Consider the following 27,769-nt stretch of genomic DNA (forward strand, 5'->3'; position numbering starts at 1 on the left):
GTTCCTGCCGTTCTCCTACCCCCCAGCCCTGCAGAGCCTTGAGATCAAAGGTGACAGAAGCCTGTTGGCATGGAGGCTGGGCTTGGCTGGGCCTGCCCCCTGGCTCGCTGCCCACCCCCTACCCCCACTCCCAGGGTCCCGTGACATGTGTGCCTTGCAAAAGAAGCTGTTTAAACACTCGGGGTGGAAGGGAGCCCCTTCATCCCCCACTTCCAACACATAAGCCCCTCCAAAATTCAAAACCAAGACCAGTTTGATCTATCTGCAACTTTATTCCAGAGCAGAAGTAAGTCATTTCCTAACAATAAATATAAAAAAATAATAAATTAAGGTTCGAAAAAATAGCCAACAAAACAAAATCCTTAACACTGATGGAGTAATGATGTTGTCCAAAGAGGCAGGAGATGGACGGACCAGCCCCCAGCCTGGGAATGTCTGTCACAGGCTGCCCTCTGCCCCAGGCCCTGGCCAGGCCCCCCGTCACACACACATTCTCTCCACAAAGTACAAAATATATATTTAAAAAACCTCAACACAACCAAGCATCCTGTGAGGGCCCTGGAAGGGCGAGGCTTTGGCCCGTGGGGGCTGAGGACAGGGCCTGGGGGGTCCCCAGAAGGCATTAGACGGTGGGGGAACTACCTTGGGTCTCACCCAGCTGAGTTCAATGTCTGTCCTCTTCTTGTGAGAGGGTGGGGCTTAAAGTACCCTGTTTCTGTGGCCACCTCCCAAGACAGCAAAAGGGAGGCCACTTTGGTAATGTCCTACATGTACGTCCAAAGGCCTTGGCAGGCCTCCTGCCAGCCCCAGGATGCGGGGTACACGGTGGTGCCTGCTAAGTGCTTGGCTGGCTGTCCTTTGTAGGCCAAGCAGCCCCCCCGGCCCGGGATCCCTGAGCATCTCCTCAGTCCAGGCCAAGGGTGTTGTCCAAGAGCCCCCCAGCAGAGGCCTCAGGGTGGCACCAATAAGAAACAACTAGAAATAAATAAGGTCCCTAGTGGCCAGGCACGGAGCTGGCAGGGAGGCCACCGTTTCTTCAAGTATTCTTGGCCGAGGTGGGCGCGAGGCCCTGTCGAAGCTCAGATGGGGATCCCCACTGTGTTCACCTGGTCCTTGAGTCCCAGCAGGCTGTAGGCAATACGCTTCTGGTGGCCGGGCAGCCGCACCCCAATCTTCTTGATGTCACTGTGGGTGGGAGGGAGAGAGGGAGAGTTAGGGGCTGGCGGGGGGAGAGGTAGGAAGCTGTGGGAGGGGGGCCAAGGAGGGGAGAAGAGGAGGAGGCCTTGGGGACCTTGGGGCTAGTGAGCTCCAGTTAGGTAGAGGCCTGACTACATCCTGAAAACTCGCTAACTTTGACAAACTCAAGAAAATGATAAAGCGCCAATTTTTTTTTCTTGACATCAAATCCGCAGGATTATCTGTGAAGTAGGTGCTCTTTTCACGCCCATTTAAAAAATTTTAAATGTATTTTTTCCCCATTACCATTTAGTCCACTTATACTGCCCTCCCATGCTCGTTTTGTTGATTGGAAAACGGAGACTCAGAGAGGTAAAGCGACTTGCCCAAAGTCACACAGCTAGGAGGTGAAAGAGCTGAGAATCAAACCAACTGTGAATGTTGCACTCCCTCTCCCACCTCGAGTCTGTCCCTAATGTCCCCAGCTAAGGCTTCCTCCCAGGCGGTACGGATGCCATCCACAGGGGCAAGGACCCTCTAAAGCTGTTGCTCAAAGGTCTTTCCCCAGTCCTACCCTTATCTTCCCCCTTACTCCCTCCAAGTTCCCATGGCTGCTGACCAAAGACTCAGAAAATACTTGCTGGGGGACCATCAGGGGTTAAAGCCCTGCTCGTCCCTCATGAGAGGGGCTTGCAGGTCACCTGAGGCAGGTGTTTTCTGTTTAGGACCCTCAATTTCCTCACCTGTAGAATGGGATAATAGTGCCCAACTGGAGGGTGGGAGACCCCGGAAACTGGTGTCAGAGGGGGAAGGCGGCATACGTACCAGATAGAAGGGTGTGCCCAGGAGCCCACCCCTTTCCATACCCTTCCACCCCCTAGTAAAACCACTTATGCTCCCAGAGCCCTGGAGAAGGACGGTTATTGCTCACACTGGGAGTTTTCTCCTTGGCAGTCCTCACCCATCAGCCCAAACCCATGAAAACACCCAGGTTTTTATGGGCCGTCTCCCGGCTGTAAATGGAGTTAATTATACGGTGCAAGCTCCTATTTGCAATTCCGGAGACATGACTTTCCCACCGGCTCTGGGAGCCCTCCGAGGAGTGCTGAGCAGGGAGGGTAGACCTAGGTGGATGGGGAGGGTGGCTCAGGGGCCTCCAGGAGGGGCTGGCGGCTCCCACTGCAGCAGGAAGGACAGGAGCTGGACATCTGGGAGAACTTCCTAATCTTCGCTGCAGCAGCGTTTCTAACCTCAACAGTTGGGGGTGTTACAAAAGAACTGCTCCCCGACCCTTAGAGGTCTCATAGTGGGGCTCCCAGAGGAATATTTGCACCATTGGGGAAAGAGGTAGGACCCTGTGACCACCTCAAGACTCCCTGGCCTTGAAGTTCTGAAGGTGGGGCAGGGAATGTGCATTTTATTGGCTCCTGAAAACCCTGATGGTGGTTTAAGAACCTGTGGGTTACATAAGCGATAGGGGACAATGGCTGAGACCTGGTCCCCTGGGCCCATCCCTCATCCCCACACCCTCTGAGGTCTAGGGAAGGCCTGGTGCACAGGAGGTCTCCAAGAAGTGTCTGCTGAATGAATGAAAGCATGAATACTTCAGTGGCTACTGAGCCACTGCCCAGGCCGCCTCAGGCCGCCCTCCCAGACTGGTGTGGTTCGTGTGTCAGGGTGGGACCTTAGGTTGTTTCTGAGGCCCGAGGCGTGTCTAGGAGGCCAAAGCCCTGAGCTGGGAGGCTGGAGGCCAAATTCTAGTCCAGGACTCCATCAAAGCCTCCAGCGGTCCTGTCCTGCCTTCAGGCCTCATTTTCTTTATGGGTAAAATGAGGGGCTTTGATTAGATGCTGCTGAGCCCCCTGCCCCAGTCCTATTCTCTTTCAATGCAAGGGCCCCCAGGACTCCCCGGCCTCATTTCCTAACCACAGAGACACAGCAGCTTCAGCTCCCCCAACCCCCACCGCCTCCCAGGGATCCAGGGCCATCACCCCTATCAGTTCCCATCATGCGGGGACGAGGAGACACAAGGCTGAGGCCACCTTTTTCAGGGGCACTCACGATGTCAGCCCTGACCCCAGGAAATCCAAAGGCCACACCTCCCCTGAGAGCACCTACTACGTGCCCCCTGGACACAAGGAGAGGGGAGTGAGAAATGGCCTCACATGCCGACCATCCATTCACTAAGCAGACATCCCATCAGCAGCAAGCCTATGCTGAGGACAGGCGGAGGCCAGGAGACCCATCGGCCTGTGTTCCTCCACCGCCTCACAGGCTATAGGCAGCAGCCCCAGACACTGGACGGGGCCTTTCGCGAGGCTCAACATTTTTCTGAGATGCAAAATCACTGCTTTCATTAGCTCCCCCAAACCATTTAGGCCCTGGCTGGTGTGGCTCAGTGGGTTGAGCACAGGCCTGTGAACCAAAAGGTTGCTGGTTCGATTCCCAGCCAGGGCACATGCCTGGGATGTGGACCAGATCCAGTTGGGGGCATGTGAGAGGCAGCTGATCAGTGTGTCTCTTGCACGTGGATGGTTCTCTCCCTCTCTCCCTCCTTTCCTCTCTCTCTCTCAAAACTAAATAAAATCTTTAAAAATCAAAACAAAACACTTAGAACCACTAGTCTGGCTAGAATCTCAGTGACTCCAAAATAACAACGTGGTGACTGCTCGAGCTGAGGAAGGGCGGCCACCATGGGACCACAGGGGAATGTGCAGTCAGCCCCTGGGGATGGATCTAGGAAGCAGGGAGGCCACAGGGCGGGGAAGGACCTTGGGGCCTAAATCTGGACCTGAATTTCCCTGAGACCTGCTCAGAGCTTCCCACTGGGATCCAGGGCACGTACGGACACAGCCTTCAGGTGGGAAAAGGGCTCTGAGATCCCCATTTATGTCATTTCTTTGAAATAAAGGAGGAGGCCATGATGATGTGAGTCACACAGACCCCGGCTCTGAGCACGAACGGACTGCAGGGAGGAGGAGGGAGTGTGGAATGACTTCCTGCCTTTATCCAGGCCTTTTCAAAACACAACACACACGCACACACATACAGACTCCATCCATCCGAGATAGCCCTGTCCCTGCTGCTCATGGGAAAGGAATTGGCCGAGGAGCACCCCGGGCTATTTCGGGAAGCCTTTGAGAACATGTGTTTCCTGTAAGCACTTCTCTTGCCCTCAGCTCTGTCACCCAGAAGAGAAACCACGCTGTCCTTGGTGGGAGCTCCCGGATGGGTAAAAGGAGGCTGTTCCAGGTTCCCAGGGAAAAGGCAGGGGGCCCAGGAACCGGGCATTTGCCCACAGGCTGTGGGCGGGAAGCAAGGGAGTAGAAGATTGAGCCCCTACTGTGTGCCGGACATGTTCTCTGTATTGCACCCATGCCATCCCCGTCACAGGGGAACGAAAACCAAGGCTCAAAGATGGAACCGGATTTGGCCAAGGTCACCTGCTAGGACGTGGCAAGTGTAGGACTTGAACCCAGCAAGCTTGGGGCCCTGTAGCTGGCTGGTAACCAAAGACATCCTGGGACCTGTCCCCTCTCTCCACGTCTCCACATCTCCCTCTGGTCGGCTCTGTCCTTGCCTGACTCCCATCCCCAGCCATTCCCTGGGATGGGCCATGGCCCGGTCTGAGAGGCCTTGATTCGTAGTTTGGAAGCCCAGCTGAGATGTTTTCAGAGGTCCTGGAGAATGTTCATGCACAGGTCCAAATCCCAGAACTTCTGTGACCCAGACTGTGGGAGGCTGGGGTCATCCCCTGCATGTGGTTCCCAAAACCTCTCAGCCCTAGAGCCCATTCCCACCATGACCTTGGACCCTGTTCAAGTGAGGCTACTGGGGGACATAACACTATTTTTAGAGGCACCAAAGGCTAAGAGGATAATGTCTTCCCCCTCCTGGGGTGGGAAGAGATGTCCCTGCCAAAGCCATGCTGGGAAAGGTCCCTGATGCTGGAGCTGGGAGGAGAGATGAGCTCCCACAGGACAGCCTGACAAAGGGCAGACCCCGGGCTGGACAAGGGGCAGCTGGCACTTCTTGACAGGCTGGAGCACAGGGCTACCAGTCAACCATGTGCGGAAAGGTGCCTGGGAGGGGTTGGCTTGCGCCCTTTCTCCTGGGCACCGGCCAGGGAGCCCAAGGGCTCTGGCGGTTTCTCCTCAGCATCCTGGAGATGAGCACTGCCCCTAACTGGCTGGGGGGCCTCAGGCAAGCTATGTAACCTCTGAACCCAAGACTCCCCACCTGTGAAATGGGGGCGTGATAATAGCATCTATTCAAGAGGCAAACCGGGAGCTCAACCAGCGGTGGCTGTGAAGGGACGTCGTTCCATTCCCAGATTCCCGGCTATGAACAGTGTAACCTCCGAGCCTCGGTCTCTCCTTTAAGGACCTCCGTGGTCCCTGAGCTCTGGACCCTGGCTGACCAGGGCTGGAATCCTCCTTGCCCTCAGTGGCTGCAGGACCCTGGACAGGTCACTGCACTTCTCTGCACCAGCTCCTCACCTGGCCCTCGGGAACACTGACAGGCCCGCCTGCCACTACTGTGAGGACTGATTCCAGGTGCTCACGCACGGAGCCAGCACACAGTGCGTCCTTGGTAAATGCTCCTGTTGCTAGGACAATTACTATTACTTCCCCTCTCTGGAAGAAAAGACACAGAACTGCTGGCTGCCAGCCTGGTCTGCCCTTCCTGCAAAGCCTCTGTCCTCAAAGGAGAGAAAGAGAAGGGAGGGGAGAATGGAGGGAAGAACGGATGGGCTGTGGGTGGAACCGGGGGCAGGATGCAGGGGGTGGCACGGGCAGAGCCCAACTCACTCGTTGGTCATCTGCGCCACCTTCTCGATGGCGGTGTAGCCGGCTGCCAGGAAGTGCTCTGTGTACTGCTGCATCTTGATAGACTCCAGCCACTCAGACACGGTGCGGAAGGGCACCCCCTCGGAGCCGCTGGTGCTGGGCAGTCGGATGGACACCCTGCAACACGATCCGCCCGCCCTCGGGTCAGGGGCTGCAGCACCCAGTCCCCCTGGGGCCCTGGGCCTGCAGCTCCCTAACCTGGGCAATTCACCCAGCTGCCCCGGGCCTCAGTTTCCTCATCTGGGCAACGGGAAAGCTGAGTCCGGTGGGTTCAGGGAGCCAACCTGGCATGTCGGGGGCACTCAGTGTTTGTAGCTTACGGCTGCTTCCCCCTCTACCCCTACTGACAAGACCACCACCAATAACCACAACACAGAGCAACATTAACAGAGATTCAGGTTCCTAGAGTCACAGCCCCGGCCTGGCCACTTGCCAGCACGTAAGATGCTTAATTGCCCTGTCTCAGTTCTTCATCTACAAAAGGAGGTGATTATAGGACCCACCTGTAGGTTGTTTAAATGAGTTAAAACATGTAAGGGCTGAGCGCGGTGCCCAGCACATTTATCATATGTGTTGGTGGCTTTTGTCAGTGTTACCCAAGCCAGCACCTGTCCAGTCTAAGTAAAGCCCATGCAAAACTTCTGAGCCCCTCACCCACTAGCCCTGGCTGGCCGCTGTACCAGACGGCTCAGGAGTAAAACTGGGGGCCGCCATGGGCAGAGGGCATGGGACTCACCGGGGGTCAAAGTCAGCTAGGGTCTTGAGGGAGTCGGGAGCTCGGATGAGCTTGTCCAGGATGCTGACAATGTCAGCGAACTTGGGGCGGCGGGCTCGCTCCTGCTGCCAGCACTGCATCATGAGCTGGTAGATGGCAGAGGGACAGTCCATGGGCGTGGGCAGCCGGAAGCCTTCGTTGATGGCTTTCATCACCTGGCGGGGGGAGGGGCAGGATGGTCAGGGTGCCTTCACAGCCACCAAACCCATGCAGGTCCTCTGGGGAGCACCAGTACATGAATGCAAGCAAAGAAAGTGGAGCCCCAGAAACAGAGAGGCTGGGTCTCCTTTCCTGGGCCGACACAGCCTTCAGAGCTGTACAAAAAGCAGGTGCTAAGCGCCTGTCTCCAGAGTCCCAAGGAGGAACTCCCGACCGCATGCCTCACAGGGCACCGCAGGTAGCAGCCACGCTGGGCACCGTGCAGCCAGCCTCCCTCCAGTCTCTGGACGTCTACACTACAAACTGCCTCCTTCAGCTGGAACACTCTTCGCTGCTTGTGTTCACCTGGCTACCTTACCACGTTTTGTCTCAGCCAAGACGTGACCTCCTCTAGGAAACCTTCCAGATGTCCAGGCTGGGTGAGGCACCAGGCATGTGCACACACACACCCATGTGTACACGTGTGCGTGCATGTGCGTGCACACGCAAACATGTATGAGCACGCACACATACCACTAACTAGTTCCCTTGTCCTTCCATTGATGGTAGTCAGAGACTGGATCTGGAACCCAGCACAAGGCCTGGCACATAGTAGGCCCTCAAAAAACATGTACTAGCCCTTGGGTTTTGGGAATGAGTAGAGTTTAAGTTCAGCTCCAGGGCAGGCCTGGGGAGAAGGAAGGGGTTTATTTACCTCATGGTTTGACAGCTCCCAGTAGGGCCGCTCGCCATATGTCATCACCTCCCACATGACAATGCCGTAACTCCACACGTCACTGGCCGAAGTGAACTTGCGGTAGGAAATGGCCTCTGGGGCTGTCCAGCGGATGGGGATCTTGCCACCCTGCAGGGGACCCAGGCCCAGTCACCACTGTCCCCTCTGATCAGCCTCAGGACTATTGCAGCCAGACCAGATTTTGCAGTCAGGACTCCCCCTCCATAGTCCCTACAGGTATTCTTGCCTCCTGAGGCCCACACGCAAGGTGTGCACGTGCAAGGACCCCACACAAGGCAAAGGCTGCTTCACCTTCACGCTCCCCAGCCCCGGCGGTGACAACCCCTCTGGCACTCACACTGGTGGTGTAGGTGGCCTCAGGGTCGTCCTCCAGCACACGGGACAAGCCGAAGTCAGACACCTTGCAGACCAGGTTGCTGTTGACGAGGATGTTGCGGGCGGCCAGGTCGCGGTGGACGTAGTTCATGTTGGCCAGGTACTTCATGCCGGCCGCGATGCCCCGCAGCATGCCCACCAGCTGCAGCACGGAGAACTCGCCATCCTTCTCCTGCCAGAGCACAGGCTTCAGCCACCACGACCCCAAGTCCAGCAAGGCACCCTCAAGCCTGGCCCACCCCAGCCCACATCCTTACCCGAAGGAACTTGTCCAGAGCCCCGTTCTCCATGTACTCAGTGATGATCATCATGGGCTTGTCTGCAGGGGTGGACACAGGTATAAGGGGATGGGCACAGATGAGGGGTGGGCACAGATGGGGAGTTGGCACAGATGAGGGGTAGATACAGATGGGGGGTGGGCACAGATGAGGGGTAGGCACAGATGGGGGATGGGCACAGCTGTGGGTGTGGTGGCGGGAACAGCTATGGACAGTCCTTGTTTAGTGACCCTAGTAGGTGGCTCCTCTCCACCCACTGTGGGTCAGGCCCCAGGCCCCCCCAACCCCCACAATTCTGGTGACAAGCCTCACATTTGGAGACAACGCCCTCCAGGCGGATGATGTTGTGGTGGCTGAACTGGCCCATGATGCTGGCCTCGCTGAGGAAGTCCACCCGCTGCTTCTCTGTGTAGCCGGCTTTTAGCGTCTTGATGGCCACAGGCACCTCCTTCTTCCCTGACGCCTTCAGCGCCCCCTTGTACACCTCCCCAAACTCTCCTACAGGCAGGCAAGGTGGGAAGAGCACCCCAGTCAGCCCAGACCAGGCGCTCCCAGCCTGTACCAGGCCACTCCACAGCCGCGCCAAACTCACCTGCTCCGATCACCTTCTGCCGCGTGACACAGGACGGGTGGATCTCAGTGGTGAACTTGAGTACAGCCTGGTTGGGGTCCTCATAGGTGTGGGGGTCCACGTATGTTTTCAGGGGCTTCAGTTGTTCTGGAACAGGGAGGAAGGGCGAGGTCACAGACAGGTCAGGGAAGGTCCCTGGGAAGGGTTTCCCTAAAGGAGAGAAAGGTGACTACACAACCAGGGGCCAGGAGATGGGACCAGCCACAGGACATGGGGCTTCTGGCTCAGTCCCTCTGAGCTGCCCCGGGAAGTCCTGGGAGTGCCCTGGCTGCGAGCTGCCCCCATCTCTGTCACAGAGCTAAGGAGGCCCATGGGGACAGCGGGAACAGATGGGTAAAGGGGGGTGGCAACTCACCTGACTTGGAGAAGTAAACGTCCTCCGAGGACTGGCGGGTCCGCAGGCTCTTCCTCCTGAGAACACCAGAGGGACCAAACACACAGGGCGGTCAGCAGCCTGCACTGGCCAGAGCCTCTGGACCGCGCTCTGGCCCCGAGTGGGGACTTGAGTGTGCGCAGCACCCTGCTCAGTTGGCAGAGGGCGCGGGGAAGGCTGGGGCGGGGCGGAGAGGAAGTGAGCAAATGGGCTCACTCCTGGGGAACCTGTGCCCCAAAAGGAGGGCTTTCCTCATGAGCACTCCCTGGCGCTTCCTGCCTGCGTGTCTAGAGGAAGTGTGGACACACCGTTAATAACAAACAAGAGCAGAAATAATGACCGCCCTGTCCCGAGCCCCTACAGCGTGCCAGGAGCGGTGCTGAGCGCCTCTTCACACCCCCCAGAGGCAGTGAGCAGATCACTGTTGGTCCGTTTTCCAGACAGGAGACGGAGGTTCCCGCCCCTCCGTGTCCCACCTCAGCCCGACAAACCTGCGGTAGATGAAGAAGCCGACTCCCGCCAGCGCCAGAAGCATGACAATGACGACGGCCACCGCGCCAATCACCGCCAAGTTGGCAGATCCTTCCATGGCTGTCAGGGGAGACCAACTGATGACAAGGGTGCCCCCCCACACCGACACCACACTCCCTGATGTACCCAAAGGCCACTTTAGGGACCCAAAACATGTGCTGAGTTCTTTTTCTTGTGCTGGTTCATAAGGGTCTTTGTTCCCATTTCACAGATGGGCAGTAAAAGGCCTTTCCCCTGGGAACACAGCAGGTACTCCAGGTGTGTGGGACTCTTCCCACGACGGAGGATTTGAAGTGGGTCTGCCAACGCCAGAGCCCATGTCTGCCCTTCCTACAACACTGCCCTGAACAAATGCCCCTGGGCCCCTCCCCCAGCCCTCAATTCAGCCCCTTCCCCAGGCTGTCGACACACACAGGGCTGTCCTAGAATCAGGCTGACCAGGAGGGAGGATGTCTAAGTTTTTTGATCCATTTCCTCCTCTCAGGATGTCCTAGCTGCTGCTCCATTTCAGGGCCCTGGCCTGGCTCACACCCTGAGCTGACTCACACAGTGTCTGGAACTCGTGGACCTTGCTGCCGGCACCCTGGCCCTCCTGGGTCAGCGCCTGCACTTGGACCAGGTAGGTGGTGTCTGGAGCCAGGTCGTCCAGGGTCACAGAGAAGCCCTCGGTGCGCCGCACGTTGTAGCTGTTGGCATCCCCCTGCGGGTGGCCAGCGGGTACAGAGGCAGACAGTGAGGACAGGTAAGAGCATCTGCTGAGCCCACCAGAGACCAGCCCAGCTTAGCTCACCTACGTTAGCAAACTCAATGCTCTCCTTACAGAGGAGGAAACTAAGGCTCAGAGAAGCGACAGCCAGCAAATGCATGACCCAGGACTCAAACCCAGGTCTGCCTGATCCTCCAGGCCTGGCTCCGCACCCCTCCCCCCCAATTATCTTGTCTGGGAATTCAAGAACACTGTCTCCTCTCCCGCAGATCTCTGCCGTGCCGGCCTGGGAGAGGTGACTCAGAAAGAGGCCAGACCTCAGTTTCCTCATCTGCAGAATGGAGCTTCCTCAGATGGCTGTCATGCAGTGAGCATCTAGGGGACCAGCTGGGGCCAGCCCTGACCCTCTGAGTTACCTTCTTGCGGTAGGTGACCTCGTACTTCCACACGCGGCTACGCTGTGGCAGGGGGATGGTCCAAGACACGCTCAGCGAGGTGGTGCTGCGGTCCTCCAGCTTCACCTTGGGAGGCTCTGGGCAGAACAGCGGGTGTGGGAGGGGTATGAGCGCCCCCAAACCCATCCACAGCGGCTCTTTAGACCCCCCTGCCTGGGATTCTTAACTTCCAGTTCCAGAGCACAGAGCCCCAGGCCACACCACAGTCAGTGCAGAGGGGCCCTGAGAGCATCCGTAAGTGCTCAGATAATAAAAATAAAATAATAGTCCACTCCTGCTCTGTCCTTTCTATGGACCAGGCACTGTTCTGAGAGCCTTCTGTAGAAGAATTTATTAAATCCTCTCAATAGCCCTGTGACCCCACCCCCATTTTACAGGTGAGGAAGCTGAGGCTCAGAAAGGTTAGGTAACTCGCCCACAGTCACAGAGCTCGGAAGGGACTCCAGAGACTGTGCTTCTAACTCCTTGCTGCTGCCTGTCTGAACACAGCTGAGCTCTGAGTGGCTGTCGCTCTCTGGACGCCCCACCTGGGTGACAGCCACCACCACCAGCAGGTCCTCACCTGTCTGGTTGATACTGACGCTGGCCGTGCGGAAGCTGTGGCTAGCCACCAGGTCTGAGACGCCATTGCGGGCCTCTACGGCGAAGGTGTAGTTCATGTGGGGTTCCAGGTCACTGACGGTCACGCTGGTGCGGGTCAGCATATTCGGCGACTCAGAGTAGCTCACGCTGGCCTCGCAGGGCCTGCACTCGCCGGACTCGGGCAGGCACTGTTCACAGGTGACCTTGTAGGTGATATCTTCACGGCCCCCGTTGTCCAAGGGGGGCGTCCAGCGCAGCTCCACTTTGGCCCCCATGCCCACGGCTGTGAGGTAGCTTGGGGCAGAGGGCGGGCCTACACAGAGAGCAGAGGGGAGAGGTCAAACCCAGGAAGCCTGGGCATGCCAATCACCAGACAACACCCACCTCAGTCAGCCTCCCTGACCCACTGCAAACTCACCTGTGCAGGGCATGGACAGCAGGTCCTGGGGCGCCCGGAAATAGCCTTCCTCACACTCACAGTGGGTGGCCCCCTCGGCGGACGGCACGGTGTGCAAAGGGCACTCCAAACAGGCGCTCTCGGATGTCTCGGACTTGAAGAATCCAGACGAGCAGGCTGGCGGACACAGGGAGAGACATCAGTCAGTTCAGCCAGTTCCCGCCACAAGCGACTGCTCCACTCCCGGGCCGTGGGACCCCAGGCAAGTCACTAAACCTCTATGGGCCTGTGTTCTCATGGGTAGAATGTCCCGTGATGAGAAAACGCATGGTAAGCACCTAGCTCACACTGGGCACTCAGGAAGCACCTCCTCTGCCTGTTCCAAACCTTCGCATCACTCCTCACCGGCTCTTCTAAGAAGCCGACGCCCTGAGCCCGGCATTCAAGGCTCACGCCTCAGCCTTCAGCTTCCCAAGGATCCTCTCTCACACCTGGCTCCGCACTGGACAGAGCCTGCTGTAGCTCCTTTAATCTGTGCAGACCAGCCGGACGGGTCCCCACCTGGACTTTGGGCTGCCCGAGGCGATAACTGTGTCTTCTTTGCCGTTTGCTTTTGGTGACTGTTGCCATCACCTCAGGATGCCACCCCTGCAGATGCTCCCCTCTCTCCGGGACCCGACCACCCTCCCGTTCTGGGGCTGGCCGACCAGGAAGCAGGAAAGGCCAGGCCCCCAGCATTTTCTCTGGATCTGTTTCCAGGACCAAGTCATTTCCGCTACTCACAAAGGCAGCCAGGAAGCAGCTCTTCCTCCCCCGATGGTAGGTCCTGCCCCGGCCAGGCCAGCCAGGGGCTCAGGCACCTGACTCCAGTGGCTCCTTCCTCCCACTGCCCTGTCCTGCCCCTGCCCCTGCCCCAAGCCCCTCCCTGGACCCACGGGCAGGAAGCTGCCCAGACACAAGGCCTACTGTGCAGGGCTTATCCAGGACTTGACGTGGCCAGTGGAGTGGATGACCTTAGGGACCTCTTCCAGAGCCCTACAACGACCAACATCCTCCTTCAGCTTCATCTGTGGAGAGGGTCCTGAGGCACTTCCAACCCCAGTGCCACGTACATCAGACACTCACTGACCCTCTACTCCACGCTCAGCCCTGTGCTGGGCATGGACCCCGACCTCAGGGAGCAGGAGCGCATGACAATGTCTACCATGAAGGAGTGGGCAAAGGGCTAAGGGGGCAAAAGCAACCTTGGCCAGAGGTCTGAGGAGCCATAAAGGAGGTTTTTCAGCTGGGGCTTAGCGGCTGAGTAGGAGTTCAGCAGGACAGAAATACTGGGAGTGTTGGGACGAGGAAGAGCAAGACTAACAAAAAGTATGAATGGCTTTGTGGGCACGAACTGGGGAGAGCAGCAGGCAATAAAGGCTGAGAGGTCTCCAGGAACCAGAATGAGAAAGGCCTGTAACGCTCAAAGTCCCAAGGAGCTGGCACTTTATCCCGAGGACAATGGGAGCCATTGACAGTTTGGTGTAGGGAATAGTGGCACAGTCAGAGCCACGCTGTCAAGAAAAATCTTGGACAAAGTCTCCTGTCCAGTCCCCTATTTGAACAGAGGTGGGAGGAGGACTGGGAGCCAGGGGACTGGACTCAAAGGACACCTAGTTCCTTAAGGTCTTGGACAAATGACTTCCTGTTAATGACTCTTCTTATAGGGGGGATGTAGGGACCACCCCGCAGCTCTCTCACCCCCTCTGCCCGTCCTGCCATGTTCTGCCACATCAGAACCTCAGCACAGGCACGCGCTGCAGGAAAGGGAATGGTTCAGGAGAGAGGGGGCCTGGGACCCAACTCCTGCTCTGTGCAGAGCCTGGGACCCCAATCACAAACACTGCCCGCTGATGAAATAACTGCTCTGGGCAGCTCCTGGGTCAAGCACTTGACATTCATTTCGTCCTCATAATAAGCCTATTATACTTGGGCACCATCACCACTCATTCCTCTTTAGAGGTGGAGAAACTGATGCGCAGAGAGGCAGAACTGCTTGTCCAAGGTCAGCAAGCTCCTAAGACATACAACCAAAACCTAAACTCGGGGTGCTTGACTTTGGGCCCCTCTTCTTTTGCATGAATATCTCAATTCACAGCAAAGAGGAATCCATGTTCTGGAACAAGCCCAAAGAGAGAGAGGAGACACGGCCTGACCTGCTTCAAGAGCCAGAAAATTCTAAGAGTGATTTCAGAGCAGCTAGGAAAAGTGGGCAGCCTCCTAACATAGGTCTTCTCACACTGGGCACATTTATGTCCTATGGGAAGAAAAGAGTGGAATCAAACCCAAGGGGGTTGGCTGGGGTGGCCAAAGTGGCCTCCTTCAAGCCCCAAAGGTCCTTCAAGTTTCCAGTTGCATGTAAGAGATCCATGTGTATTTTGCATTCCCCCTCATATCTCTTATAATACAATAGCGCTCTCCTCTCCCAAATCTTCAAGTAAAACTGAGACTCCAGAAAGCTGGGCCATGTTTACCCTGAGATTTCAATTCCCCCAGACACTCTGACTTGTCTGCCAGGGGCCTACACCCTGGGGAAGTGCTGGCCGCAGGGGGTCCAGTCCCAGCAGGTGTGGGTGCTCAGGGGCATGTAGTATCACAATCACACCTTCCCAGCCCAGGCTCTCAGGCTGGGGAGGGCCCACAAGCCCCCACAGCTCAGGTTTGGTTCTGCTAGAGGCTTTAGCCACCTGCAAACCCCCACGATGCCCCCACTCTACACCACGTGGCTGCTCTCCAACCCCCCAGCCCCCCAGCCCTATGCCAAGAGGAGGAAGTAGGGGAAGAGTCGGGTTCCATTCTCTGGCCCCAGAGCCTGGGGGTGGCCCGCCTGCTGCCGGCAGGAAAGAGGGAATTTGGAGAGATTTCCGTTGCGGATGTGCCAGATAATACAGTGGGGAGGCAGCGTCAACAGGGCATGTGCTTGCCTGACGAGAATGTACCGCCCCCTCCCTCAACCACAGAACTCTGAGGGGCTGTCCCCGGGGCCACGCCAGAGTGTGCCAGAACCCAGGGGCCTCGGAGTTCAAGTGTAGGACACCAGCACACTCCTGTGTCCTCATGACCTTGCCTGGTTGGATTTCTTGAAATTCTGGGCAGGCAAGTGGGGGCAGGGGTCACACACTGGGTGTCCACACACACTCAGACACAGCCGCACACACAAAATACTCACTGTCCGATAGCCAACCTGCAAACTCCTATGCACCCTTCAATACCCAGCTTGGGGATTATAGAGCTCCTCTACACGGCTCTCCCAGACCACCCTCTGTCCCATTAAGGCATCCATTACTCAATCTTATGTTTAACGAATAGAAATTGAGCACCTCCTACGTGTCTGGCAGCATGCTGGGCGCTAGGATACCATGGGGGGATAGGTAAGCACCATTTCTGCTGCAGGGGTGTTCACAGCCTGGTTTTAGTGCTCCATCTGAAGTTATTTCTGCACATATTAGGGGCCTCTATGAGCCTGGCAGCTCCTGGGGAGCAGAAATGGAGTCCGATGGCCCAGCACAGGGCCTGGCACATAGTAGTTGCTCAGCTAATGTTCGGATGGCTGAATGAATAAATGTGAGTGAATGGCAAAATCTACGATATGCACATTAAACGTGCACTCTAGGAACAGAGAAGTGAGCAGTGTTTTGGTGGCCAGGAGACCCTGCGGGGAATGTGTACCAGGACCTCCACTTGCCTGGCACAAGCACCTGGCTTTGGCACACTTGTGGAGATCTCCTCCGGCCCCACTCACCTGGCAGGCCTAGACCACTCTGAGCAGGGGAACTAGGGCACGGTGGCTGCACCCTGAGTTGCACCCCGGTTTTTCCAGTTCCCAGTGCCGGGCCCCTTGGGTGGCAGCGTGGGGTGACTCAGGAACAGACGCCCTCTGGTGTGACGAAAAGCCGGCCCCTGGCAAAGCTCCTCCCCACAGGCCCAACCAACCTCCCAGGCCAATGGTGGTGAGGTCATAAGGTCAGGAGGTCACGGTGGCAATTCACGTGGGGCCAGTCACCTCCCTAAGCCGTGTCTAGCTGGTATGTACCACCTCAGCCCAAGGATGCAGAGTGTGGACTTTGTCAATGACAACCCATAAGCTACTGACCCAGCAAATGAGGGAATCTGGTAACTCCAGGCCCTGGGAGCTTCTCACTCCACAGCAGGCCCTGTTGTCCCCACTGCAGCAGGTGTCCCCATGGCCCCCATTGCTGCCAACACCTTGCCTCTTTCACACACGCCCTGGGGAATTATCTTGGGGCACATTCCTTCACCAAGCCATGATAAGCACAGGGGCTCCCCCACCCCCAGCCTCCCAGCTTCCTGCTCTCTCCCTACCACCAGCCTTTTATCTTCTGTTTGCTTTCCCTCACCTCCTTCCTTCCGTTCTGGGGAGACCCACTCACCTCCGGTAAGGGAGGGAGGGGCCTCCCCAAGGAGCTGCCAGCCCCTGAATTTGCCCCCGTGTGAGCTGAGGGTGGGGCAGACAAAGCAGGAAGGGGGGAAAACTGCCACCCACAGCTCCCCATTCCTGCAGACCAGAGGTAATTCCACAGAGTAGAGGCCTGGTGGTACTCCCCAGGGAGGGGACAAGCCCAAGAGCACTCAGAGCCCTGAGCCATGTCCTGACAAAGCAGGGCCCCTGACACGGTCCAGGGCCACCCTGCCTAAGAACCACCTCAACCAGAGCCATCCCCTGGCCAGGGGATGTCTCCCCCTCCAGCTGTGGACCCTGGGCTAGGCTTGGGCCACTCGGGATGCCAGTGCAAGGACTCCGCTCCTTGCCACATGTGGTGAGGTCACAGAGTCAAGAGTCTGCCAGAGCAATCTAGCTTCTCAGACTGAGCCCCAGCGGAGTCCCAGGAGGCAGACTGTGATCCCTGTGGCCCAAGGAGACTCACCAAGGTCACTCACCAAGGTCGCACTATTGTGGGTAGAAAGACACACGCCAGGTGCACATGGAGACAGTGTACTGCCCTACTCATGCCAGGTCCCAGCTCTTTGGGTCACTGGTCACTGTTTCTATTCTCTGGGCCTCAGTTTCCTCATCTGCTTGTGAAATGCTCTGCATGGTACCAGGAATGGAGTGTCCCTATGAACTAGGAGTAGAGAAACTGAAGTGGAGAGGGGACATTCCCAAGGTGCTGGGTCCCTTAAGGGAGTAGGAGTCTCCAAGGAGGGAATTCCCAGACCCCTGCCACACCTGCCCCCTCCAGCTCTGGCCTCCCAGCTGCTGGGCTGAGCCTCTGGCCAAAGCCGCTGGCCACCTGCTCACCTGGCCGGCAAGCCATGGCCGAGGCGCCAGCCGGGGGGCCCACCAGCTCAACTGCCAGTGCCAACGGAGGAAGCGGAGACGGACAGGGAGACAAAGCCGCCCCAGGGGAGACGACTGTCAGCCTGAGTGACTCCACTGTCCTCCAGGCAGGGCCAGGGGACAGGGTGGGGGGGCTGGAGTGAAGCTGGCTCATTCCTGACATAGCTCACGGGAGCTCTCTGGGCAGTGTGCCCACCTGTCGGACACACAACACCTGGGAGGTACCTCCCTTCCACTGGCCATTTAACTCTTTCCTGAACTCCACACTTCCTAGGGAAAGAACCCCGAGGAGAAACGAACTCTGGGAATAACCTGGACCAGGTGCTCAACGACCTCTGTACCCACGCCTTCTCTCTGGCCACAGTTTGTCATCAATAGAAGCCCCAATGGGAAAACCCAGGTCTACAGCCCTGTAGAAAGTCTGGCGGGGGGGGGGGGGGGAGCAGACCCTGCACCTTCCTCAATTTCTGCCTCAACATGCTCAGTAACCGCCCCCCAATCACCCCATCTCCTGTACCAGGACCTGCCATCCTGGGGCTGTCCTGAGCATTCCCAAGGCCAAGAGCTGAGTCAGGGATTCCAAAGGAACTGGTCATTTCCCGCCCCGTTTCCTGACCCATCCTCTAGCCTGGACGCCAGCCTGGATTCAAATCCTGATGCAGCCACATCTTAGCTGGGCGACTCAAGGCAAGTCTCTGAGCCTCAGATGCCTGTCTGTTAAATGGAATTGATAACAGTCTCCACCTCACAGACAGGTGGTGTGAACTCAGCAAGCGCATCCAGGTAAAGCCCTTGCCTAGCCCGTGCCTGCCCTAGGAAAATACCTGTCTACGGAAGTTACTGTTATTCTCTCCCTCAGCATCATGGCAGCTGCTGGGGAAAGTCTAGAGGGACCCAGAGAAGCCAGGCTGGATGTTCCCAGGCACACAGTGGGCCCCTAAAGCACATAGAAGGGAATTTTGCTAGCAGGATCCCAAGGAGGGAAAAGCAAGGCAACAGGTGGCTGGCAGTTGAGAGGGTCCCACCCGCAAAGTCCAAGATTTGGCTCTTTGAAACCAGTCCACCCGACCCAGGTCTTGCTAGCTCTTCGCAAACAAAGCCTGCCGGAATGCTGACCCCCCACCTCCGGGGAAGCGAAGGCTGCCCCCCCTCTTCCTGGAGAGACCCCTCCACCCCGACCGTCCACTTATCTCTGCAGGGCCTGAATCACCAGCCTGTGGAAAGTTTTCAGCTGCCCCCCCCCCACCCCCGCATTCTTGGGTGAGGATGTCATGTGGGAGGAGTCTACTCAACCCACTGGGCTGCCTAAGCAGCCCCCCCCACCCCCTGCAATCCCACAGTCATTGTCTGAAACTGGGAGTGTGCACTCGAGGTCACCTAAATGGGGGGCCGCCTCACTCAGCAAAGGGGAGCTGGGAGGACCACCGGGGGGTAAGAAGGGCCAGAACAGAGACTACACCACAGGCTTATGGCTGGAAAAGCTCTGAGGGACCTTCTCATCCAAGGATTTGCAGGCTGTGTTAAGCATGGTTCTGAGGATTTGTTTTAGGAGACCTATCAGAAAGGGTTTCAGTCTCCTCCAATACTTCAACCCACTTCATCAGTGGTAGGATCCATGGCTAAAGACCAAGTATAAAGTCAGTTGTTACACTTGAACTTCGCATTTTATTGACAGGAAACCTGAGGCCAGAGGTGAAGAGATTTACCCAAGGTGACCTGGTGGGTATGTGCAACTGCAGGGACTAAACTCCCAATTTCTCAACACCCTGCTTATCTCAGCAAAGAAGCTCCCAGAAAAAGGGGATGAGCTGGCCTTCCAAAGGTCGGCCTGCATTCCACAAATGCCCTGCCCCACAGCCATTTCCAGAAAAAAATTACCCATTGAAAAAAATCCACGTTGCTGTAGAGATTTCCGCTGTCACAGGCCCTGGCTATGCCAAGCCACAGCTCCCAGTGTGAGCTCACCAATGCCCAGGCCCAGTTCCCAGAGAGAGTCTGAGTTAACCGGCCCCCTCTCTGGGCTTGATCGGTCATCAGTAGAAGCCCGTATGAGAGAGTCTGGGTCTATGGCCCTGAGGAGGGGCAGGAATGGGGAGCAGACCCAATGTCTTCCTTCCACCTTTTCCCTTGCACAGGCATTTTTCAAAAGCTCCCCAAGTGATTCCTATGTGCAGCCAGGGGATATGAATCCTGGATCCAATTCACTTCCCTCCATGTACCTAAAAGGTCACACAGTGAGTTAACAGAGATGGAACTAGCTCTTGGGACTGGACCAGGTGTCCACAGTGCTGGCCTATGTGTAGTAGATACTCAAGATGGTCTTGTGGGATGAAACACAAATAACAGCCACCCTTAAAAGCACTTACGTGTCAGACACTGACCTAATCACTTTATGAGCATTAAGTCATTTAATTATCATAACAACTCAACAAGAGGGGCACTATGTCATCTCCATTTTACAGATGAGAAAATCTAGGCACAGAGAAATTAAGGAACTGGCTTAAAGTCACACAGCTCAGTGTAGGACTGGGATTTGAAGCAGGCATTCTTGTCCTGGAGCCCTTGCTTGTAACCTCCATACTAGACTCAAATTATTCATTTCTCAATCCAGTCATAAATAAAAAACCTGAAGTCCAGGAAGGTTTTGCGATTTCCACCAAGAAAACCACTGTACGTCGGAGCACGGACGACCTTACCAAGATCCCGTAGTCTCAGAACCAAGAGCAGGGCCCGGGAACACATCCCCCACCCCTGCGCCCCCTTCCCCTGCCACCCCCGCACCATCACTCACCCTGGCAGGCGTCTTCCACCTTCTCGTACCCCGCCTGGCACAGGCACTGACCGATGGGCACCAACCACTCGCCGTCGACTGCGCAGTGCATGCGAGGCTCTTCGCCCCCAGGTGGAACCACAGCATTGTCCACACAGGTGCCAGCCACAGTGGCCAGGGAGGGTGCGTCGGAGCCCGCGATGGTCTCAGGGAAGCGGGCCAGGCCCTGCAGCTGCTCGGGGCACTTTTTGTAGTAGACTCGGACAGAGAGCAGCGCCACGCAGGCACCGATGTCCTGGAAGGCCAGGTAGAAGCCCTTGCGGGTGAGCGGCCCCACAGAGCGCTCCTCTACATTCAGCTTCACCTGGCGGGCCTCGAAGTCACTGCTGACCGTGATCTCGTCAGGCGCGATGGTGTCAATCTTGGTGAACTGGCGCTTCTGGAAGTTGGTGCCGTAGTCCACATCTGACTCAGCGTAGTAGAGGTTGAAGGTCTCCTTGCAGGAGCTGGCGCCCCCAGGGAAGCTGTTACAGTCGCGTACAGTGAACCTGAGCTCGATGAAGATGCGCTCGGCCTCGCCGCGGTACACCCAGTTGGTGCGGAGCCAGTTATCCTGGTCACCGGCCACCACGTTGCACACGGAATACATGTAGATGGGCACGTCATTCATGATATTCTGCATCAGGTCCCACTGTGTGGGGCAGACAGATTAGTGCGGGCAGGCGCCCGGGGATACCTGAGGCCCAGAGGCGATGCCCCAGAGACAGAGCTGGGCACCAGCAAGACGCATTTCAGTTCCTGCTATCTCCATTCTACAGGGAAGGAAACTGAGGCCCCGGAGGTACTACATGTCACCTCTGTGCACCAGAACTACTGAGCCAGGAGTTGCCCCCCAGTGTCTCTGACCCCAGTGTCAACGTGCTGATTAGACTGTGAGTGGGGGTGGGGACTGGGGGCTTCATGTGTCCTCAGGTGGAGCACTGAAGCTCTCCGAGCCTCAAAGTCCACATCTGCATACTGGGGACAAGATCTAGCTGACAGAATTGCTATGAGGATACACAACAGAACATCTACTAATGCTGAGCACACTGCCTGGCGGGGCAAGATGAAACAGCTGCCATACAGGCATTTGGTATCAGCATCAGCATCATCAGCATCATTATTATTACTCACTGTGTGCGTGTGTGTAGACGAATGAGGGGCAGGGGAAGCGACTAAGTCAGAAACAATGGGTGATCCCCCAGCATGTAGATTTTGGCTTTGGGACAGATGAGCACATCTTTTTCACCTTCTCAGAACATAGCTCAGCCTCCTCCAGGAAGACTTCCCAGGTTGGGTCAAGGCTGGGCCAAGTGCCCCTCTCTGGCTCCTAGTCTCATGTCCCCGTTGTCGCAACACTTGGCACCTATGTGGTAATACCTACATTTGGCTCCCACACTAGATTCTGAGCTCCTTGGGGCAGGGACTGCATCTGATTCATTTCTATATGCCCAGGGCCTACCCGGAACAGAGCAGGTACTCAGGAAAGTATTTGTTGAATGAATGATCGAATGAATGAATGAATGAAAGCAAAGGGGCCAAGGGGAGAGGCCTGGCCATGCTGTGTAACATAGGCCAAGACCTCAAATGCCATTGGGCCTCAGTTTCCCACTTTGTATAATGACTAGGTTAGATTAAATGATCTGAGATCCCTCCCAGCTGGACATTCCAGGACCCTGGCAATCCGCTCAAGCTACAGTCCAGGCCTCCTCGGAGCTAGGGTGACCAGGGACAAGCACCTCACTCACACAGATCTGGCCCACAGTGGAGATTGTCCCAACTAGCCCCCTGAAGATATACTTCTCCATGGGTAAGGGCCCCAAGAAAAACTCAGCAGGGACAAACCCATTGTACAGAGGCGGGAATTGAGGCCTAGCGAGCAGCAGTATCTTCAAGACCTGGTAGTGTTGTGCAAAGCTGGAGAAAGGACCCTAGCGCCTTGCCCTTTAGTCCTGGTCCTAACAGGCCAGGGCAGAGGGGAGAAAACTTGGATGTGGATGAGGCAAAACAAACTCAGCCCAAAGCAGAAAGGAGAAGCAACAGCTGGGGGAGCAGAGAGAGGGGCCCAGCAGAAAGGAATTTGATCCTTTTCCTGGCTGGGAGCTGGGGTCTACGGGCACCTGGGAGCCACTGTTCCCTGTCTGCCCCTCAACCCTGCCATCCTGGGCTGGGACCTGGAAGACATGGGGAGCCTTTAACCCCTTCCGTCCCAAAATGGTCCCCCTGACCATCAGCCTTCGATGGCATCTAAGGGTCCCTGCTGTGCTAGAGCCTTCAGCTGTCTCCCAGATCTTTCTACCTCTCAGGGCCCTTCCCTACCACCTTCCAATCCCCAGCCCACCCTGGCATGGCTGACTCTAAGCCTGATGTGAGAAGCAGGACACTAAGCATGAATCCTGGCTGAGGTGCATGATCTAGGCTGGCCCCGTTCTCCCTGGGTCTCAGTTCCCCATTCCCACGCCCCCGCCCGACCCTGAAGGCTTACCCCTTTGCCATACGGGTGTGTGAGCCAGCCGAGTTCCCCTTTAGCTGCAGCAAAGTCCAACAATACAACTGGAAGAGACAGAAGAGGAGGCCAATAAGCTTGGGGGTATCTCCAGGGGTCAGGCCATGGAGGAAAAGGTGAGAGTCCCCCAGGAACCCCAAGAACCCTTGCTGGCTTCCTCAGCCTTCAGAGAGACCCCACTATATAGGGTTACCATATCCAAGAGATCCATCCCTCAATAAAGAGGGAAACAGAGGCCCAGGGAAGGGATGAGACCCCAGTCAAAGTCACAGAGCAGGCTGGGTGAGGACTAGGCCTCCTGTCTCCTAGGCCACCCTCTGTCAGCCTCCAGCTGGGCACAGCAGGACAGAGCTCAGCCCAGCAGGGGGACAGCAGCTGGGCAGGGAGCTGGGGCCGTCAGGGCTAGGCTGTTAAGTGACACCATGCTGCCCTGTCTGCTTCCTGGAACAGGGTCTCTGGGCAGCACTTCACAGGCAAGTGGGCTTTGGGTGCCCTTCTGTCTACTTCTGCCCATCCCCCACCCCGAGCACGAAACACCCTCAATCCCACCTCACACAGATGTACACATGTGTCTCCTGGTTCTCCAAGGAGGGAGGGCTGTTAACAGGTGGGAACGGCTCCAAGGAGGGGAGGGGGAAGCAGTAGGGGGTGTCTGGAAACTGATCTTCCCACCACAAAAGCCACGGAGCAGGGGCGGAATAAAGCTGTGAACCCACAGGGGCCTTTAGGAAGGGCCCAAAGATACACACAGCTGGAAAGGCTCCTTCCTTGCGAAAAGTCCCTCATCCTCTGGCCACTGCTCTGCCAGGGGTGCCTGCGGGACCAGGAATAGAAACCCTTAGAGGGGACTTCCAGACCCAGAGGACCAGGTTTCAGAACAATGCTTCCCCAGAGAGGCAGCTGGAGCCTGAAGGAAGGGGCTCACTGTCGCAAGCTTCCCTAGGTCTAGCAGCTCCTGTCCGTCAGCCTGGCCCTCTGCCAGGCTCAGGGGTGGCAGCCAAGACCCAAGACCCTGGGTACTGCCCCTCCTCTATTCTCAAGTCCAGGTAGCTGCCAACAAGTGCCACCCACCCTGGAGGACAAGGAGATGCAGAAACTGAGGCATGGAACCTATGCAAGGTCCCCAGACTCAGAGGGTAAAGCCCTAAGTTGGAAAGGGAAAGGGATCAAGTAGCCCCATCCTTTGGACCCTGCAGCACAAGGAATATGGCCTGAAGAAGGAGCATGCCTCACAGCCAGGACCTGGGAGAAGGACTCTGAGGGTGGGGCTCCAGGCGGGCATGGAACAGGCCTGATTGGGAGATGGGCGTGGGGTGGATCACACGAGGGACCTGAAAGAAGTCTTAGAAATCCTCCCCTAAGGTGACACTGCCCAGCTCCCCTGGACTGACATCTGGGTGTGAGTGCCATCTGACTGCCAGCCAGGGCCAAGTCTCTCGAGGGAGCGTCCAGGAGCCCGGACAAGGGATCGGAAATCCGATGTGGCCCCTGCCCCAAGACTGTGAGGGTTGGGTAGGGGGGCTGAAGGGTGGATGGGGCAGGGATTTGTTCAGACATGCCCAGAGCCCGGGCTTGGAAAACTCACTAACGCCTCTAGCAAATGGAATGTTCCGGCTATGCAGGAAGGAATCTGGGGTTCCTGGCTCCAGCTGGGTGGGTCGGAGGACAACGGTGAATGCTCCTCACAGCCCGGCACACCCACCTCCCCAGACAGGTAGGAAGCTGCCGTCCGTGCCCAAGGGAGGGGCTCATGGTTCCCAGGTGCTGAAGGGTTAATCTGACACAGAGGGGACCCCCACTACCCCTGCCGGAGCATGGCTCCCCCTGTAGCCCCCAGGCCTGGCTCCAGCAGTATCACAGGGCTCAATCTGAGTGCACAAAAGCCTTCACACAGGAAGGAGCCCCCTCCAGGGAAATTCCCTAGAACCGATCACCAGGAACAGGAGCCCAGCCCATCTGCCCCTCCACCCTGACTCAGGTGCAGCTCTCTCCTCAGCTCTTCCAGGGACAGAGGCACCTGCTTCCCTGAAAGGGGTGGGGGCCTGGGAGCCCCTTGGCTGCCCCAGAAGGCTTCACCAAGAGGCCAGGCTGGGCAGGGCTTGTCCAGGAGCCCTGGGTCCCTCACCCCAGCCCTAGGAAAGCCTCCTTCTCTGCCTTAAATTCCATCACCACCATCACCCTTGCAGGTGCAAATGCAATATGACCACCCACTCACACGGTGTCACCTCCCTGACTCCCCCATCCCTCTTTAACCAAGACTGGCTAAAGGGGGAGGCCAGATACTCTGGGGGAGCCCTGGCCCGTATGGCTCAGTTGGTTGGAGCATCATCCCAGAAACTGAAAGGTCATGGGTTCAATTCCCAGTCAAGTGACATGCCTAGGTTGTGGGTTCGATTCCTGGTGAGGGCACATGCAAGAGGCAACCTATCATTTCTGTCTCACATCAATGTTTCTCTGCCTGTCTCCCACTCTTCTCTCTCTCTCTCTCCCTTCCCCGCTCTCTAAAAATCAATAAGCATGTCCTTGGGTGAAGATAAAAAAAGAGGGGGGAGAGAGACTCTAGGGGGGGGAATGAAAAAAAGAAAAAAAAAAAAAAGGGAAGGAGACAGGGCAAACTAGGCTCTTACAGAATCAAGAAGCCAAGACTTCCCAGGCCTCCTGAGGACTCTCTGGGCCTTTTCCCACCAGCCACCTCAAGCCAGCAACGCCTGTACCCCTGCCCAACTACCCCCGCTGCTCAGGAAAACCCACCGTGAAACCACAAGGAGAGGGGCCCTGGGCTCTGGCAGCCCAAGAAGCCAGAGACTCAGATCTGACCCTTGCTATGCAGGCGGCCTTGGCTGTTGAGGGCTCGGGCCTCCCTCAGTTTCCCCTTCTGTAAAGATTCAGTGTCTGTTGAGATTCTAACGGGCTCCATCTGAGTCTCCAAATACTGCCTCACTCCTCTACCCACAGGGAGGGGGCGAGAAAGAAGGGAACTGAGCAGCAGCCTGGGTTAAGGGTGAAAGGGATGCATGTGTGTACTCACCCCCGCAACCCACCCCTAGGCAGATCCACCACATCCAGCCTGAATCCCAAAGAGCATTAACCCGCAGCTGCCAGCGGGGCCCTCCTTCCTCACCCCACCCCCAAAGGCATACCTCTCTATGGAGCTGTTCACAAGGACTGACTCCTGGAGCCTATACATAAATGTTTCCCCATCCCAGGACTCTGCAATACACACCCCGGTCCTCCCCCAGCCCATGGAAATGGGGGGCTAGTCATCTGGGCTGGAGAGAGCTCAACATGAGAGCACAGGGACAAGGCAGCTCCAGGCTTCCAGGCTGCTGGCTGGGCTGCGGGACAACAATCACCCCGCAGTGTCAGTCCAGCCTAATCCCCCAGCCCCCACGGGCAGCCTTTGAGAAAGGCCTGTAGTGATTCCAGCTGTCTCTCCGCTTCTCTCCAACCACAGTCCCCAAGGAAGGGGGAGGACCAAAAGCTGATGGAGTGGGGGGTATTGAGGGTCACAGAAATCCCTGCCACCCATTCCTCCTGCAAGTTGGGACCAGGAGCCTTGTCTGATCCAGAAGCTGGGACAGATTGCCACCCCATACCTCTGCCCCCAAGAGGTCCAGCTCTGACTTTACCTCCCAACTTGCAAGAGCAGAACCTCCAACCTCCGTTTGGGAGGTGGAAAAAGAAGGCAAGGCTCAAGGAAACTTCTCACCGGGGCCAGGGCTTCCTCTGCACTTCCCCCCCGGTGGAGTCTGCGGAAGCCTCCTTCTGCCCCGGCCAACGGGGAGAACTTGTTCTCACTATTGGACCCTGAAGTCGGCCTCTGCTGGGTGGACAGGAAGGTCCTTGGCCACGAGCTGGAGCCCCCGTCCTCTCCTGGGCCCTAGCTGAGAGGCAACGCCCCCATCCACACACCCGCCAGCCCAGGGCAAAGTCTCCCGGCCCCTCACCCAGCGCGGGCTCAGGGAAGTTCGGGGAGCTCCGGGGCGGGGGAGAGTGATTCAGTGCCCAGCCTCAGCGGGTGTCCGGACTCCCTGGTGGCCTTAGGGTGATGGCTCCACACCTCGAGAGGCCGCGCCCCCACCTGCCGCATTTCCTCTTTCTGAGTCACCCCTTGCACAGAACGCTTGACTTTGGGACTTCCTGTCCGCACTCGCGCCGCGAACCTGCCCCCCGAACCTGGGAGTGCGGGGTGGGAAGGAGAAAAGGCTGCGCGTGGGCATACTGACCCGAAACTACCCTCGTGCTCTCTTCCTAGACTGGAGGCAAAAGGGGGCGTGGAGAAAATCTCAGGGAGCAAGGACTTCCCGCAGCGTGCTCCCTACCAGCCGAAGAGCCCCCTCCCCAAAATAAGGGGCCCCCACAGAAATGCCTTCTTCGCAAAATCAGAGCAAACTGGTTAGTGAATTCAAGTCACCAAGAGCCTGAGTCCGCGCACGGAGAGCCCTCCAGACACCCCATTCTCCAAGAGACCCACGTACCCCGCTGAGACGCGTTCCTGAAGTCGCTGCCAGGTTTGCAACCGCGCGGCCCGCGTCGCGTTCCCTTCTCTGCGGCCTCCGAGCTCCGCGCTCCCAGGCTGCTACCCCTTAGACCCCGCCGCCCCTAAAACCCTGGGTGTGTGTGGTGGGGGGGTGGGGGGCGGTGCTGAGTCCCAAACTCAGCCCGCGAGCCTGGACTAAGCGGCACCACGTCCGTTTCCAAAGCAGCGCGCGTCGAGGCGCTCGGGGCCCCGGGAGGCGCCGAGGTCCGGGAAACCGGCTGCCCAGGCTGGCTGGCTGGGACGTCCGCGGCGCACACACTCACCTTCCTTGCCCTGAGCCGCGACGGCGCCCAGCACGCAGCCCCACAGTAGGGAGAGGCAGGCACACGGCGCCCAACGCTCCATGCCGCGCTCCTCGCTCTCTGCCAGACCCGTGGCCCGCTCCCGCAATCCCGCACGCCGGCCTCCGTGTTCCGCTCCCGCCAGCTGCTCGCGCGCAACTTCTGCACCTCCTGCCCCAAATCCTTAATGGAAGTTGGGTGAGAACCGGCTCGTGTTCATTCATGCCCCACGTTGACGTCACCTAAGCCACGCCCTCAGGAATGTCTTTAA

General features: G+C 57.4%; 1 protein-coding gene across 1 annotated transcript; it reads right to left on the reverse strand.

The window, feature by feature from the left end:
- Positions 1-252: 252 nt before the first annotated feature.
- On the reverse strand, positions 253-27,698 carry EPHA2 (EPH receptor A2). Its single transcript, XM_090268661.1, has 17 exons — positions 27,481-27,698; positions 22,657-22,724; positions 20,154-20,823; positions 12,046-12,201; positions 11,608-11,940; positions 11,007-11,122; positions 10,431-10,584; positions 9,845-9,944; positions 9,336-9,391; positions 8,942-9,067; positions 8,662-8,847; positions 8,329-8,390; positions 8,034-8,243; positions 7,655-7,804; positions 6,763-6,956; positions 5,988-6,143; positions 253-1,185 (listed from the first exon to the last, which is right to left on the reverse strand). The coding sequence occupies exons 1-17, from the start codon at positions 27,560-27,562 to the stop codon at positions 1,080-1,082; spliced, it is 2,925 nt and encodes a 974-aa protein (XP_090124787.1). The 5' UTR covers positions 27,563-27,698; the 3' UTR covers positions 253-1,079.
- Between the last annotated feature and the right edge of the window lie 71 nt (positions 27,699-27,769).

Source organism: Furipterus horrens, unplaced genomic scaffold, assembly GCF_987537825.1.
Source record: "Furipterus horrens unplaced genomic scaffold, mFurHor1.1.pri manual_scaffold_3, whole genome shotgun sequence".
In the NCBI taxonomy this organism is placed as follows: Eukaryota; Metazoa; Chordata; class Mammalia; order Chiroptera; family Furipteridae; genus Furipterus; species Furipterus horrens.